Source organism: Nanorana parkeri, unplaced genomic scaffold (assembly GCF_000935625.1).
Source record: "Nanorana parkeri isolate BGI_ZX_2015 unplaced genomic scaffold, ASM93562v1 scaffold187, whole genome shotgun sequence".
NCBI lineage: Eukaryota > Metazoa > Chordata > Amphibia > Anura > Dicroglossidae > Nanorana > Nanorana parkeri.
Window position 1 is genome coordinate 1,590,756 of NW_017306455.1, and position 20,517 is coordinate 1,611,272.

The 20,517-nt window shown below is 44.9% G+C and overlaps 1 protein-coding gene across 1 annotated transcript; it reads left to right on the forward strand.

Moving 5' to 3' along the window:
* The first annotated feature begins 12,510 nt into the window (after positions 1 to 12,510).
* CCDC43 (coiled-coil domain containing 43) lies at positions 12,511 to 19,992 on the forward strand. Its single transcript, XM_018555188.1, has 5 exons — positions 12,511 to 12,748; positions 16,217 to 16,307; positions 17,172 to 17,307; positions 17,715 to 17,767; positions 19,788 to 19,992. Exons 1-5 carry the CDS (start codon positions 12,569 to 12,571, stop codon positions 19,973 to 19,975), a joined length of 648 nt encoding a protein of 215 aa, XP_018410690.1. The 5' UTR covers positions 12,511 to 12,568; the 3' UTR covers positions 19,976 to 19,992.
* Positions 19,993 to 20,517: the final 525 nt, after the last annotated feature.

Below are 20,517 nucleotides of genomic sequence, written 5' to 3' on the forward strand. Positions count from 1 at the left end.
AAGGTCATCAATCACTCTGTAATTGGAGGGATCCAGAGCGAATTGGCTGTGCTGCGCACTAATCAGGTGCTGGAGAGAAATGAACAGACTGTCAGTTGTGCGCTTTCATTTCGGAACCTCTGCAATGCAAGCAAACATCGCACTTGTTCTCTTACCTCGCTGAGTTTGGTGTAGGCTACTTGACAGCACTCACAGTAGCCGCTTTTCTCCCTGGCGTGCGGTCTCTGGCTCCTCTCTCCATCATCATCTTCTTGATCTCTGCTTAACATATTACATCTGTAAACATTCTAAACAATCCCAGGAACTGGTAGTCAATGTAGCTTTAAAAACAAAACAAAAAACGGCAGCTTGTGCCTTTTCTTCTATTATTGATTCCTACTGAAAATGCTGTTCATCTGTCTTCAATATTTGATTGATCCAGCTATAGGTGTCCTTTACCTGGCTCATGCATTTTGCCTACTTGCATATGGACTTGGCATGAAAAACATGACATTCTTAGAGTGTACATTGCACCCTTAGTTTATACAGAACCCAATTACTAGTTGTAAATAAATGATCTGTGTGTGTGTGTGTCAAGAACCTAAACCCTGCCACTGCATACCACTGATTGCAGTTTGGCATGTCTCAATGCCAAGCTGGTTTGCTGGTAATATTGGAACCTTCGCTCTTTTCCAGCCCTGGCTGCACACAACTTTACCTGTCTGAAGTCCCACAGGGCGTTAAAAGCTAAGGAGGGAAAAATACAGCCTGAAAGGCAGCTCCATCCACACAGTCTCAAACCAAGCAAAAATGGCTGCTTCAGAATGCAATCCTTTATAATGAATGTAAGTCTCCTTACAATGTGGTACTTATCGCACTTTTGTATTGCTAGAAAATCACAGAACATAAGCTGGATTTGCCCTTTAAAGAGAATCTGTCTCAAGGCTAAGGCAGCTCAGCTCCCACTGCTCTCCATACCAGAGCACCTCCTCTGTGCTTACTTAAGTGATTCGAAGGCTGAAAGGTTGCCGAGCTACTGCTGAGAAGGGGAGCAGGGATAACTAAGCTGCTGAGCCACTGCTGGGAAGGGGAGCAGGGGTAGCCGAGTCACTGTTGGAAGTGGGGAGCAGGTTAAGCAGAGCTTTTGAGTCTCTGCTGGAAGGGGGGGACTGAGGCACTGAGAGAATCACTTTTCTGCTTCTGCTGTGAACTTTGCAATATAATTGCTTCACAGTGCCTGCAGCGGTCAGCGAGGGTCTATTTTGAAACTGCTTTTTAATAAAAATACACCCCATACCAAGAACACCGGTTTACTTTAAATTATATCTTGTAGGTAATCTTTCTCCTTTCACTGTTCTTGAAAGTTACATTCATATTCCTGCTGCAACACAAGGGTTTATGCGATATGTGGCCACCATGACAGGCTCACCCAGCATCTTTCTCCTTGTGTGTACTGTTGTTGGTACGGGCAGTCTCAAAGGGGCTCCGGTCTGAAGAGATGAAGGAAATCTCAGGGAAGTTGGAGAAGCAGCACTGGAGCGGACGGTACCTCCTGCAATGAGATTAAATATTAACAAGCAGGTTCACTTTTATATACAAGCCCAGCTCTAGGCAAGGCTTACCTACACGGGTGTAAAGCAGGCAAAAATTCTCCTTCAGGAGCACCGCACTGTCATGCAGGTATACTTTCCAAGTCCTGCAAATCATTTAGTTTATACAGCGCCCACTGTGCTACCTGGCTGTAAGCGCTGCAGGTCTCAGCACTACAGGTCGCATCTATTCACAAATGAAGATTGGGCTGTGTGTTTTGTGAATGGTAAGGAGGAGAATGGAAATGCGACTGCAGCTTTGAAGTCTATGAAACCTGCAGAGCTTACAGCCGGAGTAGCCAGGAAGCACAGCAGCTGGACTTCCTCCAACATATAAACTACATGATTTGCAGGGCTTAGAAATATGCCTGCATGACAGTGAGGTCCTTCTGAGGAAGGAAAAGATTTGTGTACTCTAAAACTGTGAAGGTAATCCCACCCAACTGATATATTCAGTTACCAATCTTCCTCTTCACACGGCATTTCACTTTTTCCAGATTTCGCCGGTTGTATGTGCATTTTGGACACATAGTACCTCTAAATCTACAGCTAAAACTGCTGCTAACCCCTCCCCAACTTGATTGTAACTGTAGCAACTGATAGCGGTGCATCCTCTACCACTATACAGGGGACACAAGTCCCTGGAGAGAAACAGTGGATACAGGATTTAATAAAACATTAGATTTTATGAACAAATCAGATCTTATATGAACCCACACACATTTAGATTTGCAGTTGTGTAAAACTTAAAAGCTCTTTTTTATTAGTTTTAGATTTCTGTCATGTTCTATTTCAGTCCATGACCCCATTGGGACACCAGTACAAGACATTGAGAGAGGGAACGATTGTCACCGGAACAGGAAGTCACAGACACCAATGTCAACAGTATCAGCAGTCCCTTCCCCAAATGTCTTTTTTTTTTTCTCTTTCACATTCCCTTGGAATATCTGTGCAATCATCTCCTGCCCTCGACACAGACTTCACTAAAAACCAGGACAGAGGCTCTCCTTCCTCACTTTATCAAATACAAAATGCTTGGCTGGAGTTGGGCAATAAGCTGGCCTTACACATTACAATCTGACTGTACATTCACCAACAACTTTGTGGTGTGAAGGCCTACCAAACCATCCTTTTCATTTATATCTAGGCAGGCAGGCTACAACACCACTTCATTATAAGTAAATATAAAGATTGAGATGAGATTATATTATTAGATTGTCACATGTGTGGCCAATTCAGTGAAGCAGAGGCAGCATGGCCTGTGACATACCATCAAGGAAATTGAGGACCACCTCTGAAAATGATAGGAATGTTTAAGTAAAGTTACTTAGAAAAGTTTGGGTTTAGATAGAAGGCTGGTATATGTAGGTGGGCATTAGCAAGACACAAATCTAATATCGAACATAAACTATGCAGCAGCATTAGGCCCCATTCACACTGAGCGCTTCGCATTTTGCGCCATATCGCGCAAATGGTTGCATTGAGCAAACTAGAATTGCGGCAAAATCCGCTCCAAAAAGGGTCCTGCTGTAGCGATGCACGACCCGCGACAGTGACGGACAGAGCCCCATTGCCATGCATTGGAGCGCGATATCGCGCGGTAAAATCGCTCAGTGTGAATGGGGCCTTATAGATAAAATGGCAATATAGTCACTCACCGACTCCGGTCCTCAATCTTCAGAAAATGGCTCTTCAGTTTACCAACTGCAGTAGACAAAAGTATAATGCATCTGTTATCTGTGGTACCAAACTCAAATACACCCAATCTGTATGTATGCATGTATGTATGGCTTAAACTGACCCAGAACATGCCCATATTGCTCCGATTTGAATGCCAACTCTAGAGAACCTGTTGCTGGCGAAAGAGCAACACCTCACTCATCTAGCTGGCAAGGGAGCGACACATGCAAGCAGGTGATTGTTTCACTGCCCACATGCACCCTCCAAAGCAATCATGCCACTTGCCAATGACTGGGTCACCAGTGTGACATGGGTTACCAATGGCCTATTTGTCTCTGCATCTGAGCTCCCAGAAAAGGGCTCCTCCCCAATCTGTTAGGTAGATGGGTCACTGGTGACTGAAACTGACAAAGGGTTGTTCTTTTACACAGGGGTGTTGTTACACCAACCTGTCAAGTTCTGCAAACTGTCATAGCAGCAAACATCAAACAATGAGCAGGGTGTGTAAAATATTTTTCATTGAACAAAAACTAAGTTATATTGGAGACAGCCATGACATGGCAAGATCAAGAAGTTTCTGTATCATGCACCATTATCAGTTAGTCTGCAGATATGGCCTTGTATACAATATAGCCATTAGAGTGACAACAATATTCACTACAACAGCTTCCTGTGTCACCTCCCAGCCTGCTCATTGGACCACTGACCGCTTGTAAGTGAACAGTTATTGATGAGCCAGTGATTGAGCCTGTTGCAATATTAAAAGATGCAAATCCAAAGTACCCTGTGAAAGAAGTGGAATACTTGCCTGTCTGGCAGGTGAGAGGACTCAAGTCTTTGTTTTCCTCCACAGCTAAGGATGCAGTTACTATCCAAGGACTCCTGGGTGTCCAATAGCTTGCCCCCCGCTGGGCAGTGTGGTCCCTCCTGCAGGCTGCTACATCACTGGAGCACACATAGTGACATAGCATCTGGCTGGAGAAATCAAAGCACCCACCGGGGACACACCGCAAAGTGTCTGAGAGCAGCGTTGTCGGTAGTTGTGGAAGAAAACCAAAGATCTGAGTCACAGCCGGCCAGATAAGCAAGTCATCAGCTTTTTTCACAGGGTGCTTGGGGCTCAAATCTCTTTACATAGCAAGAAGGTGAAAGTAATCTCCCTCTCCCAGCCCTCAGTAGTCACTTGTTGCTCTCCCTTTAGCAATCTTGAAGGATGACCATAACTCAGATTGGCTGCTGTCCAAAAGGCCACTGGGGAATGTCCTCAAGGTACACGAAGATAAAACAAATGGAGACAGCACCTTTTCCTTGTATATTGCTCATTACCGATAAAAAATAAAAGGTGATAGAACTACTCACATATACAACATGAAGTCTAGCCTTGTATAAACATTCTAGGAGAACCTGAATACTCCGGACTGACGATTGTGACATGGATCCAAAAAAAGAGCACCATATGCAAAATAGGCTGACGCGTTTCAGGGAAACTACCTCTTCTTCAGTGCTAGATGTTTGGATCAATGTCACGATCATCAGTCCAGAGTATTCAGGTTCTCCTAGAATGTTTATACAATGCTAGACTTCATGTTGTACATGTGAGTAGTTCTATCATTTTTTTATTGGTAATAAAATGGTAATGCACGAGAATGCGATGTCTCCATTTGTTTTTTCTAGTAATAAGGTCACTTTAATCTCACTGCTAATAATTTAATTTGTGTAAGTGCTGCTAAGCAGTTTTGCAAAAGAAATAAAGAAACACGAACGTTTAACAATCAAACTCACCTTTAACTGTCCGTCCTGCACCGTTACCCTAAAGAGATATAAAAAACAATAAAAATGGAAGAACAGAGAAAATGAGCAAACCAACACGCTATACTCAATGTATGTAACGCAACACATAACTCACCTCTGCGGCCTTAGAAGCACTGTGTTTGGAATGCTTTAGATACTCTAGGACCTCTGGAGACAAGACAGTTAAGGAGGCAATACAAGGATTTCCTGTCTAAATAATAACATGCAATTAGGGAGCGGTTAAACACTAAACTCAGCAGTTAAACCTTCAAAATGCATGCAAGTACCGGAGTAACAAAAATATATCTTATTTGTGTATCACTCGGCTGTAGATCCTCAAATCATCTCTGAATTGGTGCCGACACTGTCCTTCCTTCTGGAGGGTGGCTATTGTTGTTCCCCCATGGTTCCTGTGTGTGTTCTAAAGTAGCCACCACCCCAAGCTCACTCCCGTGATGGACTATAATTTCAATACAAATGAGAACTAAACTTGAGATTGTAGTCCATCCCGGGAGAGAGCTTGGAGCAGTGACTACATTACAACACACACAGGGACCATAAGGAACAAAAGTAGCCATCCTCCAGAAGGAAGGACAGTATCAGCATGAATTCGGTGATGATCTGAGGAGCTACAGCCGAGTGATATACATTTTTGTTATTAGTTCAGGTACTTGCATGCATTTTTTAAGGTTTAACTCCCGAGTTTAGTGTCACTTTAAAATGAACCCGTCCTACTACAAAATACCAGTGCTGCCACTGCCAACCACTTTTGACAAGCTGATAGTTCCCCGGTGTTTCTCATCTACCGGTATCACTATTAAGTCACTGGCACAGAGGGCTGGCTATGCACATCTGGCATTTAGGCTTCATTGCCTGCGTACTTGTTCTGGGACATCAAGCTTTGAAGCAGGAGGATGGCCATGACAGCCAGAGTGCTCACACAATAAAAAAAAAAAAAAAAAAAAAAAAAAAGAAGGGGGAAGGACACACTTCCACTACTGTATTGTACTACAAGATACAAGACAATCAAATCCTTCATTCTGCCTGCAATTACAAATCGCATACAAAGCTCCACTCTTAGGCAGGTATATGGAGCGCCAAGGCTAATGTAGCTGAGAGCCGCTTGTTTTTTCCCCCCAGTGCCATACAGCCTATTGCTTTTCAATTAGTGAACGCCTCAGTGTTATTGAACGGCTGGCTATGCTCCAACATCTGACTGGCATGAGTAAGAAAAGTGCTAACCCAGCTTGAATTGGATGAAGACTGCTGAAGAACTGCACAGGATGCAGCGAGAACCAATGACAGGACTGACTGATGTGGTCAGAAATATGAATTGACCCGAGTCCTATAAGAGCAATATACAAACAATATATAAAGATGAAGACCACACACAGCACCACCTGCAGACTGTGCGCAGGTACTGCACCCCAGGAACCTCTTCCTAGGGTGCCGTACCGAAAAATGCAGTATAGTTTTCCCGTATCAAACAAACATTTCATCTGTATAAAATAGTTACAGTCATGAGGCTGGAAATGAAAGGATACCATCCACATGCAGGATACAGACTCCCCAAGAATACGCATTGGCCAACACACTGCTGTGCTCCTGGGAAACATTAGAGAAGGACAAGTGCAGAAGTTATAGGAAAAATATGGTTTCACATCAGAGAAATAAAATAACGCAACAGAGGATTCCAGCCAAAGACAAAAATCTTTAGTAAAGTTACATAATATCAGGTTATGACCTCGTAGAAACTCTTCAGTTCATAGAGTGAGTAAAAAGTCCATGTATTAATGACCCTGCAGGAGATATCATTTAATGTTCAGATGACTACGAAGTCACTAGTCGCTAGGCGGCGCGCACGAGCGGGAAACCGGCTTTGAATGTAAACAGCCAGCGATGGCTGTTTACATACAAGCGTTCAGGCGTCTGCAGAGACGCCCGATCGCTTGTAATATGCGGTGGGGTGTGCACCCCTCCGTCGCTGCTGGCGATCCCGGGCTCGGCCGTTCCCGGTGTGAGCCCGGGACCAGCACAGCAGCTCTGCGGCCGGAGATCAAACGGAGCTCAGTACATGAGCTCCGTTTGATCTCCTCTTCGGAATGCAGGCCGTGATGTGTATTACATCACTGCCTGCATTCAGTGTCACTCTCCGCTACAGAAACCGGAGAGAAGCTGGTGAAGCAGGTCTCTGCTTCATCAGCTTCTCTGGGGGTCCCTAGGTGACATTAGGGGTCTCCATAAAGAGGACCTGTCACTGCAAATTGGCTATCACATAGGGAGCTTGTTTGCTCCCTATGTGATAGCAATAAAGTTCAGTGAAAAAAAAGGTTAAAAAAAAAAAAAAATCACATATCAAAGCAATAAAAAATAATTAAAGTCCCCCACCCCCACAAACATGCGTCAAGCCTGCCTACGTGTGAAAAACGCTGATTACATCCATTGCACCGCACATGTTGCAGATCGTCGGAATGAGAGCAATATTTCTAGGGCCATCAATCACTGATAACACTAAACTGATGAGCGGTAAAAGCTTTTAAAGCGTCACATATGGTCAATTTTGAGTATGGTAGTTTTTTTGCGATTTAACGGGTGCCCGCAATTTTAAAGCTCGACATGTTTGGTGTCTATTTAACCGATGTAACCCTGTCTTTTATATTTAACCAAAAAATTGGGTAATAATAAATGTTTTATAACATAACGTAGGGAGAACAGGTTTTTTTCAAAACTTTCGGTACTTTTTTTATTATACAGTAAAAAAAAAAAAAAAAAACGTAGTGGTGATTAAATACCACCAAAAGAAAGCTCTATCTGTCCCCAAAAAATGGTATAAAATTAATTTCAGTACAGCGTTGCATGACGGAATAAATGTCAGTCAAATTACCGCAGCGCTGAACACTGAAACATGGCCTGGCCAGGAAGGGGGTATAAACACCCCGGTCAGCAAGTGGTTAATAATGCCATGAAGGTGTGTTTACATGCCATTAAAAACAAATGGCACGCAGTGCACCAAATGCTGTGCTTTACCACATCACAAAAGAGTGTGTCCGGTCTAAAGAAAACTGAGCACAATGACATTGTCTATTGGTTCTTCTTGGAAAAACACATACTTGGTTTTGGATGGCTTTCTTCAACAACTGCTTCCCACGACACAGAGCCGGCTGAAAGACAAAGAAAGTAATGGTACATGAAAGTTGGCAATGGGCAGGAGCGCACCACTAACTCATAAGCAGAAGTAGCTGGTAGCATGGACTTACACAGCAAAATCTGCATACACTGTACAAGAGCCCACTTACCTCTATATTCTCGGCAGCTTGCCGTTTGCAGTGCGCACTTCGTCTACCTGCCACAGAGCTTCCATTAGCAATTTCCAGAGCCTTCTTGCTTCCAGTCACAACATAGTTAACATCTCTGCTTAGGAAGCCCTCGATAACCTGCAAGAAGAGAACACAGATGGCGAAATGAACTTAAGAATCCCAGTTTGCTTCCATAGAAATACACAGAAGGCACTTTTAGGACTGTTATACTTATTGATAGAATGAGTGCGCTTATTCTCTATGCCTCCCTTTCCCTGACCTCAAAGAGCCCTCCATTCCCCTCCAACACTTGATAAAAAAGGCCATTGGTATTCATCGACTTAGCTATGTAATATGACTCATTCTGTATTCATCGTTATGTTACACAAATTACTTGTTATATACTAATCTATCTGTATATTGTTGCCCCCTTTTAGGCGTACAACTCAGCCCACACTATATCTTTTATATGGTATATATGCCCGACCACAAGTATGAAGGTTAATATATTAACCTGTATTTGTGGGAGGGGATTATGGCTATATGAACTCCTCCTCTTCCCTTTCCTGCCCGATGTTGTAGGGGAAGCGTTTGTCCCCACCCACCCATCCCTCTTCATAACTTAAAATCCCATCACTTTTTCATTTGGTATGCTCCCTTTTAGGCGTACCTAACAGCGTGGCCACGGGCACACCACATTAGCTTATTGGCACAACTCAGCCCACACTACTGTATATCTATTATACGGTATATATGCCCGACCACAAGTACTTTTAGGACTGTTATACTTATTTAAAGTATGAGTGTGCTTATTCTCTATGCCTCCCTTTCCCTGACCTCAAAGAGCCCACCCTTCCCCTCTGCACATTTATACATCCCACACTGAAGTCCTCTCACTGTTGACTGCGCCTGACATAGCAACTTGGGAGCGGTTACATTTTCTGGTGTATAATATAATCTGCTAATGAACACAACCTCCAAGTTCCTGCATTACTGGAGTCTTCACTTACCCCTCCCAGTCTGCAGATGGCTTTAGTAAGGAGCTGGGTGTTCTTGGTATGAGGGAGGTCCAGGTAAAATAACTTCCCCTTGAAAGTGATGCTTTTCCGTCTGTCCAGCATTCTGTGTCTCTCTGTGGGGGGGCGCTGACATGCTTGGAAATGGGATATAGATTCAGTATACATATCAATGCATATTGAAAACAAAACATTCCATTCATAAATAAACGCTGCATTTTTTCTTTTTTTCTGGATAAAGTAAGGCAGGGTTATAACCCACGTCAACTTTTTTTTTTTGCCATCTGTGTATCATTGGGAAGAATTCCTTTCACTTCCTGCCCAATATCCACAAGAGAAAGTGAGAGGAAATCTCTGGTAATCAGCCGGGCCACTAATTGGAAGATTCGTCATCTATTCCTGTGCTGGTGACAACCCAAACTTTGTGATTTGCTTTCAGTGATATGGTCACAAGGACAAATAGAGAGTTATCCTGTTCCATTGAGGAGCATAGGATCCAAGTGAAAGACTTCCAATGTTGATGTTCCCAGCCTTTGATTTGACCTGCAGCCAGGTCAGGTTCACATCAACAGACCTCATCAAATTGAATCTAACGGGGACACAGACAGCAATAAAAACCTGACAGGGGATCTAATCCTTCTCCACTGCATCTAAAACTAAACAGGAAAATGCTTTTGGCCTTAGTTGCACTTTAACATTCTGATAATACAAATGATTACAATAACCCACCCATAAAAAACACAAGTAGCCATGAATGGTAAACAGCTCACTGTGATGTTTGAGGCCGATCTGCCCAGCCCGTCCTAAGAATATTCCTATATAAAAAGAGACTTACCGGAGGCCACTGGGGTCGGTGCGGCCATCACGCCTAAAACAATTCAAGAAACAAAATAAAAAAATACATAAAATCAGAAATCAAAGTAATGGCTGTGTATTCTATTACAGAGTCTACACAGAAGCATGTCTGTATTAGTCATTGTGCAATAAAGAGGCCCTGTCACCAGACAAAACTTTTACCTTTATACAATATGAGCTCAGTCTCTGGAGGACTTCTGTGGCAGCTGACTGAAGAGAATAAAAGTCTATGATGCTGTGGTGCAAAGGGTCGGATGTATACACACACTGGAATACTGCCGACCATTTACCACCATGCAGCTCGTGGTGTCACTCTGCCCCGCCCCCCCCCAATGCTATCTACACCCAAGGTTCTCATGTGGTGGGTCGCGCGGGCCTCCCACTGAGCAAGGTGAGAGGCTCCTCAGCCCCAGTGTACCACTGTCAGTACTCACGCCAAACAGCCATTCAAAATATGCTGCCCGGCACTGAGTGTCAGCTTGGGGTGGGCTGAGGGCATGGCTGTGAGCGAGCACCATCAATACTTACAGCTCCCTCGACTGTCCTGTAGCGGTATCTGGACTGGAGCACTGAGTGTATTATGCTGTGCTGCATGTACGTCAATAAATGGACGTATCTGATTTGCAATTTGGAATACCAGTGTCCATACTTCTACCTATGTATAGAGACGGTGGCCATCCATCGACAGCCATTGCACCCGCTTAATTTTGGAACAGTGGCTCTGTATGGGTATCTGGCCCCGCATGCCATCACATTCTGGCTCCAGACACCTCTACAGGGCACACAAGGGGGTTGCACAAACAATGCGCATATGGCTGGAGCTGCGTCACAGCACAGCAGCCCACACTGGATCCGGGCTGAGCATCCACTCCAGTTCTCGTAATGTAGGGGGACTGGGGGGATCCTAAAATTAGAAAGAAACATTTTTTTGTGTGTGTCAGTGTTTATGAGGACCCGTTCACAATTGTACAGTGTATTAATCACACAGTCCCATATGATTAACGCACTGATAATCGCACCTACTTGCACATTCTGGTGTAGTAGGTGCATTTCCATTCATTTGAATGGCACCCCAAATCCCCCCCATAGTTCGATTGTCTGCACCTGAATGTACAGTACCACAATGCGGTGTGACTTAATGACGAAGGACCAATGTGGGCCCTGAGGTCACACAGGTTGAGATCCACTGCTCTACACCTTTGACAGCATCCAGAGGAAGTGCGGTCAAGGAGGGGAATGTATCAAAACTGGAGCAGACCGAATCTGGAGCAGCTTTCCGTGGCAACCAATCAGCTTCTTTCATTTTCAAATATTAACTAAACAAACTGCAGTTAGAAGCTGATTGGTTATTATGGGCAACTGCTCCAGATTGTATAAATTCTCCTCCTTGTGTCACTCGGGCCCTCTTGTGTTATCCATGTCCAGTGATTGCAAAGACTGATGGAAAATCCAATCAGGGGGGTGGAATTTATCAAAGCCAGAGCAGACACTATCTGGAGCAGTCATTCATGACAACCAGAGTCCATCTTTCTTTTTTAAAGCTAAATTGAAAAAAGGAAGCTAATTGGTTGTCATTGGAAACTGCTTCAGATTCTGTCTGCTCCAGGTTTGATAAATCCCCCCCCCCCCTTTGGAGTTTCCAATCAGCCTTTTGCAATCACAGTACAACATGGCTTAGCAACACGATAGGGGGAATCGGGAGCAGTTGTCCATAGTAACCAATCAGCTTAATTTTTTTCACTTTGTTCAGTGAAGCTTTGCAAATGAAAGATTCTGATTGGCTGCCATGGGCAACTGCTCCAGCTGTAATGAATTGCCCTCTGTGAGTTGCATGGTGACGCTGGTCCAATGCCGATTGCTGGATAACCTAAGCGCAGACACAGGTCAGGTCCGGTGCTTTGTATCTACCAAGGTAAATGTGTTCTATGGCTGTTCAATGTACAGTCTAAGATGAACGTCCTCATGTCCACCTCAGAAGGACACACAGCCATGGACACCAAGGCCACATCACCACACTAAGAGCTATGGAAGGAGGCCCAGCAGAGGAACATGTAGTATTGTGGACACCATTCCAACTCTTATGTCAGTATATGACAGGTTCTCTTTACTACTGCCCCTATATAAATTAATTGACTCACAGTTCCGTCCAGGACAATGGCCACTCTGTGTGTGTACGGAACTCTCCGCCGCTCTCTCTCTCTCTCTCTCCCCCTCACTGAATTTTAAACTCAGCCACTCCCGCCTACTCTGGCGACGGTGAGCCAAAGGGGACATAACAGGCGGCGGAGCGGAGTTTGCGCGGTGTGACGTCAGCGACCGGCCCCGCCCTTCTCCCGGGGACGGAGCCCAGCTTGGCGGAAAAATGGCGGCGCCCAGCGAGCAGGTGGCTGCCGGTGATTTCGGCTCCTGGCTGGACGGGAGGCTGGAGGCGCTGGGCATGGACCCGGAGGTGTACCCGGCGTACATCCAGGGGGTGCTGCGGGAGGAGGACAACCCGGAGGAGAGGGATGAGGCTCTCAGGGGGATCCTGGCCGCCTTCTTGGTGAGACCTGGTGGTAGAGGGGTCTGACACTAATACTAACACAGCCGGGGACTATAGAGTCCCTGAGGGCATTCTGCTAAAGCGGACCTGTCACGACAGTAATGGTATCTGCTGGTGTGTGCAGTGTGACGATCACCCCAAAGCAGGGGACGGCAACGCCAGCTGTGCTTAAACTTCAAATCCCAGCATGTTTCTGGGAGTCAAGCCTATAATTCAGACTTGCACTGCCCCATGGGACTTGTAGTTCCACAACAGATGGAGGGCCAGGGTTGCCCACCCCTGCCCCAAAGCCTTCTGAGATGTGTGTGGTAAGTATTCCAGGACGCTGTGGGTAGCCAGGGACTCATTCACATCTATGGGCGGAGCAATGTTGGAATAAAGTAAAGGAGGGGGAGGAGCAATGTTGGAATAAAGTGGATGTGGTAAAGGAAGGGGAGGAGCAATGTTGGAATAAAGTGGATGTGGTAAAGGAGGGGGAGGAGCTATGTTAGTTGCCCCAGGCCCATACAGAGGTACAGCCCTTCAGTTATGGGGTTTGGAGGATGTAATCAATGGTCTACAAGTACAGGGACTCACCACTTGCCTCCATTGAGATCTAGCCGTCCCTATGACATGGTGGTAGATGGGACTTATTCTTTACATTCAGAGATCCTTGTGAATGGATGACATGGTTGTGTGGGCGGAGCTACACATGGCTGCTCCAAATGTGATTGAGGAAGGGAGAAGAACCCCTCAATTTAGACCCCATTCACACCGGGGCGGTTCGGCCGCACGGATCCGCCGATATGAACAAACATTACTATGGGGACCGTTCATGCGACAGCCCGCATGATCCGAAATGCTCCCTGCACTATTTTTGAGCACTGATCAGTGCCGTTTCCATACAGGTTTCAATGGAACCGTGCGGTTTTGGGCGTTTTTTATTGCGTTTCAGTGCTGAAACGCAATTAAAAGCTCCCAAAACCTCCCTTGCGAGATCAGCGCGGTAAACGCACTGATCCGCAACCGCCCTGGTGTGAATGGGCTCTTAGGTAAGTGGTGGGGGATGGGACCATATTGACTGTTACATCCTAAATAATGGTGTAACATGAAACGCACTGACAAAGGTGGAGTATGCTTTGAATCCCCCTTCAGAAAATGCGTTCTCTGGATATCATAATGCTCTTTGGACTCCTCCATCCACATCTGGCTGGCTGCATGCTTTTTCCAGGACGGGGAATGTACTAAAAGTGAATACTTGCTGTGCTCTGATTTGTAGTTCTACAACACAGGACAGCACTCCAACTGGAACTAAAAATCCCATGAGGCTTTGCAAGCTAATATCAGCCACGGACATGACTCCCAGGGGCATGATGGGATTTGCAGCTGGAGGGCTGAAGTTGCCTACCCCTGGTCTATAAACCCTCAGAGCATGCATACTGATTACCTTCCATGTCCAGTGCTCGGTCACATGTGACGTGTCTGATGTTATCATTCACTGATGGGCTTGTCATGGGTTCGTGCACGTTACTGCGCTCTAGTTTAGTAGCCGCTCTAGTTTAGTAGTCGTGGTCAGTCTCGTGCCCAGAATGTATGTACTAGTACATACTAGAAGAGATTACTACACGTCTCTGAATGTCTATTACAGGACCAGTAATCCCAAACAATGAACAACATTGGTGCAAGTAAATCAGTACTTAATCAACGGCATCGGACTGCATCAAGACGCATCGCAATGCAACTGCGCACACGCACGCAATTGTGATGCAGTTTTTGGTGTGAAGTAACCCCAAGTCCCAGGCTGGGGGTGTGTCCAGGAGGACCTGGGGTTAGAGGAAGAGAATGATGTGAGGACCTGTATTGACAAACCCAAGTACTGCAGTGGGGATCTCCTGAGGAGTGAGGGTGAATGATGCAGGGAAGGCTGCCCGTATTTTATATTGGGTTATTCTGGTCATTTCTTCCTGCTGTTCAGCATCAAGGCAGACTCTGTATTGGAGTGGGAAGCCAACATACCACTATGGACCTCAAATCGCATCTGAGCTACTTTTACCAATGCAGTGTTGCAGTAAAGTACGTTAAGATGCATGTGTGTGGCCGGCCTGAGGTACGGCATCATAAAGAAGACTTGGCTTATGTCTCCATTCAAGAGTATAAGGACATAGTGCAGGCACAGCCATCGCTGAGCTAATGTCTGTCTGTAAACTGTGCGTAGTGTAAAGTAACTTGGGGCGTGTGTAATAAATAAAGAAGTATTGGGAAAGTAAAATATACTTGGATCCGTTGTGGTCACACAACAGCTCTGTATACCGAGAGCTGAGAGGTCATGTGACCACTGATCGCTCAGCTCACAGTCTTCTCCCTGCAGAGAGGAACGACTGTCAGTCACTGCACCCCCCTCTTTGTTTCTCCAGTACTCATTGGAGGGACAGACAGGGAGGAGGCGGGCACAGTTGGATCTAGAGAGGCAGAGCCAGCTGTCAGTCAAGCAGCCGAGTGGATTCTGACATTGTCGGGATTCTTCCCAGCTGCAGACTGGGTCTGAGCTGTCATTATATAGCAGGCAGCAGACCTCTATGTGCTGACTTTGGGTACCAGGAGGACATCGGTAAATGTAAAGTAAAGCCAACAAAATGTACTTCTCTCTTAAGTGGACCTTTAACCCCTTTCTCTAAAAACCACATCTGCATGCAGCTCTGGATGCTGATATAAAAGCATCTTACATTGATTACTTAAACAAACTTGTTTTTTTATTTACCATCTACTTCCTGGTCCTCTTCTGGCACAAATTATGTAATGTGCTCAAGCGTTGCATTATGGGAAGGTTCCATCAGCAGAGCCTTGCTGGGAAATCTCATCTGTAATCGCACGAGATCTGAGGGAAATGCATTTTCCTCCCATGAGATGATGTGCATGGTCACATGTTCTAGTCACATGTGCCAGAGTTCCAGGAAGTAAAGGGAGGTCTAGTAATCTGCTCTTGGCAAACATGGTCACTGTCAGGAGACTGGGAAATACAAAACTGGCAATTATCTAGAAGTATGTGTTGGTAGATTGTCATCATTAAACACTTCTGAAGGTGTGTGTGTGTGGTTGTTTTAAAGATAGGAATAAGCCCTCCTTACCATCTTGTCTTGAATTGTATTGTGATTGTAATGTCTTCCTTATATTGTAAAGCGCTGCGCAAACTGTTGGCGCTATATAAATCCTGTGTAATAATAATAATAATAATCTGAATAAAGTTCTTTAACTAGCACAAAAAAACCAAAAAGTATTCCTAAACCTTTTCTAATGAAGCCAGATGATGGGATAACAGCGATAAACAACTCGCTGATACACGACGCACAGCGACTCCACAAATCTAAATTGTAAAGAAAAGGGTTCAGTGGCTCCAGGTGTATAAAACAGAATGGAAAAAAGACACAATGATGTCTAACAAGTCAATGTCCCGTCTAAATTGTGTGTTCTTGTTTTGTGCTTTGGCTGCAGGAGGAAGATTCCATAGAAGATGTCTGTCTAGAAATTATAACTAAGTGGAGCGAATTCCAGAAAATGCAGTTGGCACAGGCGAAGCAGGAAGGTAACACTCTGGCTGGTTTTTGTTTCTAGAGGTTTATATTGTTTTCCGTCTTCCATGTACACCAAGGAGCGTGGATGGAAGAATCTGCACTGCTGGCTACAGTATTCATACAGCTGTCTTGATACCTACACAGTGACTGCATCTGATAAGTCACTATTCGGCTCACAATTTTGCACCCAGCACCTTTTTTTGATTTTTTTTTTTTTAAAGCTGGATGGTGCCAAAATTTCAACCGGTTCAGTAGGAATCTGCGGAAATGCGAGCAGTGAAGAGCTTGCAGGCGATTTTGGTGCCTTCATTTGCGTTTTTTCTTTAGGCTTGAGCGTTTTTGTTTTAGCCAATGGAAAGCTAGGAGGAGATGATTGTTAGATGCAAACAATGTGTGCTAGTCATGTGATCTATTCTTATTGAAGTCTATGGGGCTGTAAAATAGGGCCAATGACTCATATACAGGCTCACATACTTCTGACACAAGTGACACAAAGGTGTGAACGGTCACTGTTGAAAACAATGGGGTTCTGAATGTTTGCATTGTTGCACTTTGGGAAACGCATGACAAAATATCTGTAAAAAATAAGTCAAGGCAACTGGACTTGCTGTGTTTTTCTGGATGAATGAGAACCTTCAGACATGTGACAAAATGCTCAGGTGTGCATGGGGGTCAAGTCTCTCCATCACTCTCTCCTACTATCAGCATGCTTCGTCTCCTTCTTCCTGTCTGAGGTACGCTGTTCAGGGACTTCAAGAGATATCAGATGAAATGTGTGTGCTTACACTGCTTGTATTTCACAAATGATGATTCATAGATACAAAGCTACATTGATTCCCATCTATAATAAAAGCGATTTTTATCTTCCTGTCCAGATGAGGTGGATGCGTTGGCCAGCATGATAGAGAAGCAGGCACAGATTGTGGTCAAGCCCAAAGAGGTGTCTGAAAAGGAGCAGCAACGAAAAGCCGCCTTGCTGGCCCAGTACGCCAATGTCACCGATGACGAGGAATATCCTTTACGTCTTGCTTCTTGTAGTTGTGGTTATGGAAAGCTTTAGAGATCTTTTTTTAGGCAAGTTGTGGCTCTCTGGCTGTATTACTAATCCAGATTATGCAGACGTGTTACTGCTTTTACGTCAAGGCATGCAATTTCTTTTTACGTTTTGGATAGAGTATGGGAGGGTTCTAACCCTGTCTTTGTTTTCCCATTGGGGAGAGTTCACTTCCTGTCAGCCACAACAGGATCAGTGTTTTTCTGTACTTGCATTTTATTATAAGGGGAAGTGCACACGGATTGCAGATATGTACTGTTGTTGTTTTGTTTTTCTTTCTCTTGAACTACACTATCCTTCGGTACAGGTTTTTCAGAAAGATCTTGATAGTCACTGCGGTCTTGATTTCCTTAATTCTGCTTACTGAAGCTGAGGGTGAAGACGTGACTAGTTCAATAGGAGCCCAGAACGATAAGTGTATCCTTTCTATTCCAGAATTCACTCAGATATATATCATGTTACCTGATGGGGGGAAGCATTCTCAGTTTCTTGTGTTACCTGCCTCCTGACAACATGCCAGTGCTGCCTACGGGGTCAACTGCAGTAGTCAGGTCCCCCCACCCCAAAGGCTCTTTCACCAAGATGTTTGGTCTTGTGGCTCTAAGTGGAGGGGAAGTGTTTTGGCATAAGGTTTTAATCAATTTCCCTACCTACCTCTTCCCGGCCTCAACTCTCTTGTTGGGTCTGTGTACCTGCTATCTTGGTCAGACATTTCTGGACCCCTTTGTGGTGTTCCTGTGAAATTCAGTAGTCAAGGAGTAATTGGTGGTCTTCTCCCTAGCTGCCTTTTTCCCCATTGTTGCATGAGACATGGGGGTGTCTGCCCCAGGATTCCCATCCACTTCCTCCCTTCCCGAGCTGTCCAACAAAAGTGGCAGATAAGAGGATTTAGACAAACCTTCTAACACTGACGGGTGCTTACAATTGGGTGTCATTTTAGCACCTAGACAAAAATGAGCACTTAAAGGAGAACTATGAGGCAAGTGATTTTCACTCAACCTCATAGTTGGAGCCGACCTGTGACAATGAAACTGTCACAGGTCGGCTCAGTAGATCGGGAAGTGAGCGAAGACATCCCGGCATTCACTCACCTCTCGATCATGTCCCTGCAGAGAGCCGTGATTGTCACTCAAAGACATCCCGGCATTCATTCACCTCTCGATCATGTCCCTGCAGAGAGCCGTGATTGTCACTGAAGGCTTCCTGCAGGGATTCCCCTGTCCGATTCTCCAGCGCTGACTTTGCAATCGGGAAGTGAGCGAAGACATCCCGGCATTCACTCACCTCTCGATCATGTCCCTGCAGAGAGCCGTGATTGTCACTCAAGGCTTCCTGCAGGGATTCCCCTGTCCGATTCTCCAGCACTGACTTTGGGGAGGGGGCAGGCACAGCTGGCTGTGCATCTAGATAGGCAGAGCCAGCTGTCAATCATGAAGCTGGATGGATCTCCACAGTAATGTCGGGATCCGTCCCGGTTGCGGCGTCTCAGTATACAGCGAGCTGTAGCTTGCGATATACTGAGGTTTTTGTGACGGGAGGACGCTAGTATATGTCCTCTCGTGACCCTTAAGAGAACTATGGGGAAAAGCACTGACCCCATAGCTCTCCTTTTTAAAGCGGACCTTTACCCATATCTTCAAAGTAACAACACACACACCTTTTAGAAATGTTTAGTAATGACAATCTACAAACGCATACTTCCAGATAATTGCCGGCTTTGTATTCTTTGCATACATTATTTCTCTTTTCTTCCAGTCTTCTCATAGTGGCCATTTTAACTAAGGGCAGGTTACTAGATTTCCCTTTACATCCCGGAACTCTGGGACATGTAACCATGCACATCATCTCAGTGGAGGAAAACTCCTTGCCCTGAGATTATAGATGAGATTTCCCAGCAATGCTCTGCTGATGTAAACTTCCCAGGATGCAACGCTTGGGCACATTACATCATTTGTGCCGAAGTGGAGGGGGGAAGAAATTATTTGAATAAAAATGTTTGTTTAGCTTTTGAATGTAAGATGATTACATATCAGCATGCAGAGCTGATTTTTAGTCAAAGGGGGCGAAGGTCCACTGCAAGGGTTAAGAAAATGTTTCCCTGCAGTTCTTCTTTAAAACTGATAAGTACATGACACCTACTAAGACTTAACAGCTCTATTTTTCATTGTTTTGTCTTTGTTGTGCATGTCCAGAACTGTTCTCTTGCAGTTTTACTAATATAGGAGTAGCATGTTGCAGTGTGATTGCAGGGACACTGCATTTAATGCCTGCATCCCTCTGGTACCTTCCTAGGAAGTTGGTGCAGAGTGCAGTGACTTCCCTGGATCTGACCACATGACCTGTAATGTTAGTGTTGTCTACAGACACCGATAGATGTGTTTTTAGTTTGCTTTCTCTATAACACACCGTTTTTATTAAGCCTTTAACTGGTGTCCAGCTTTGTTCAAGAACACCAATTTAGAAGACATCGTTAATGCAAGGAAGCTTGAACGTGATACAATGCGGGATGCTTCCCACAAGAAAAAAGAACAAGATAAACAACAACGGGACAAGGACAAACAAGCCAAACAGGAGCGTAAAGACAAGGAGAAGAAACGCACACAGAAAGGAGAGCGCAAGCGATAAGGTGGTTGTCACGGGCGGGTTGAGTGGCTGTGGTATTGGCCACGACCTCTACAGTCATATTCTGCTAGGGTGCCTCAGATCTGAGTTTGTCTCACTTCTAATGGACCTTGTTGCTGAACATTTAATAACCGAAGTTGCCAAATTACAAGTTTCACCTGAATACAGGAGCAAGCTGAGAAGAATCATTCGTGGGAAAGATGACAAAAACAGACTAATAATGAGATCTCCTCCTATAGGACAAGCCTGCAACACGAGCAGTAGGCCTCCAGCAGCAGGGGGATGATATGATGGGGCTCCTTTTCTCTGCACTGACAATATATTTATACAATTGTAAATTATCTCAAATAAAACACTGCCCGGATCACTGACAAAATGTCTTTGTTGTGTGGGAATGGAGGAGGGATCATTGCCTTAAAGTGTAACACTGAAATGTTTCATATTAATATTGGCATATATTTACTAGGGATTAGAGGTGCACCGAAATTAACATTTCAAAACCAAAAGAAGTCAGGCCGAAACCGAAAAATGTTTTTTATTTTAAC

What these genes read in the sequence shown, in the direction of transcription:
- CCDC43 (XM_018555188.1), top strand. Translation starts at nt 12,569, where the DNA reads ATGGCGGCGCCCAGCGAGCAGGTGGCTGCCGGTGATTTCGGCTCCTGG. An exon ending in AATGTCACCGATGACGAGGA is followed by an intron (nt 17,308 to 17,714) that starts ATATCCTTTACG and finishes AATTCTGCTTAC; the next exon opens with TGAAGCTGAGGGTGAAGACG. An exon ending in AGGAGCCCAGAACGATAAGT is followed by an intron (nt 17,768 to 19,787) that starts GTATCCTTTCTA and finishes ACTGGTGTCCAG; the next exon opens with CTTTGTTCAAGAACACCAAT.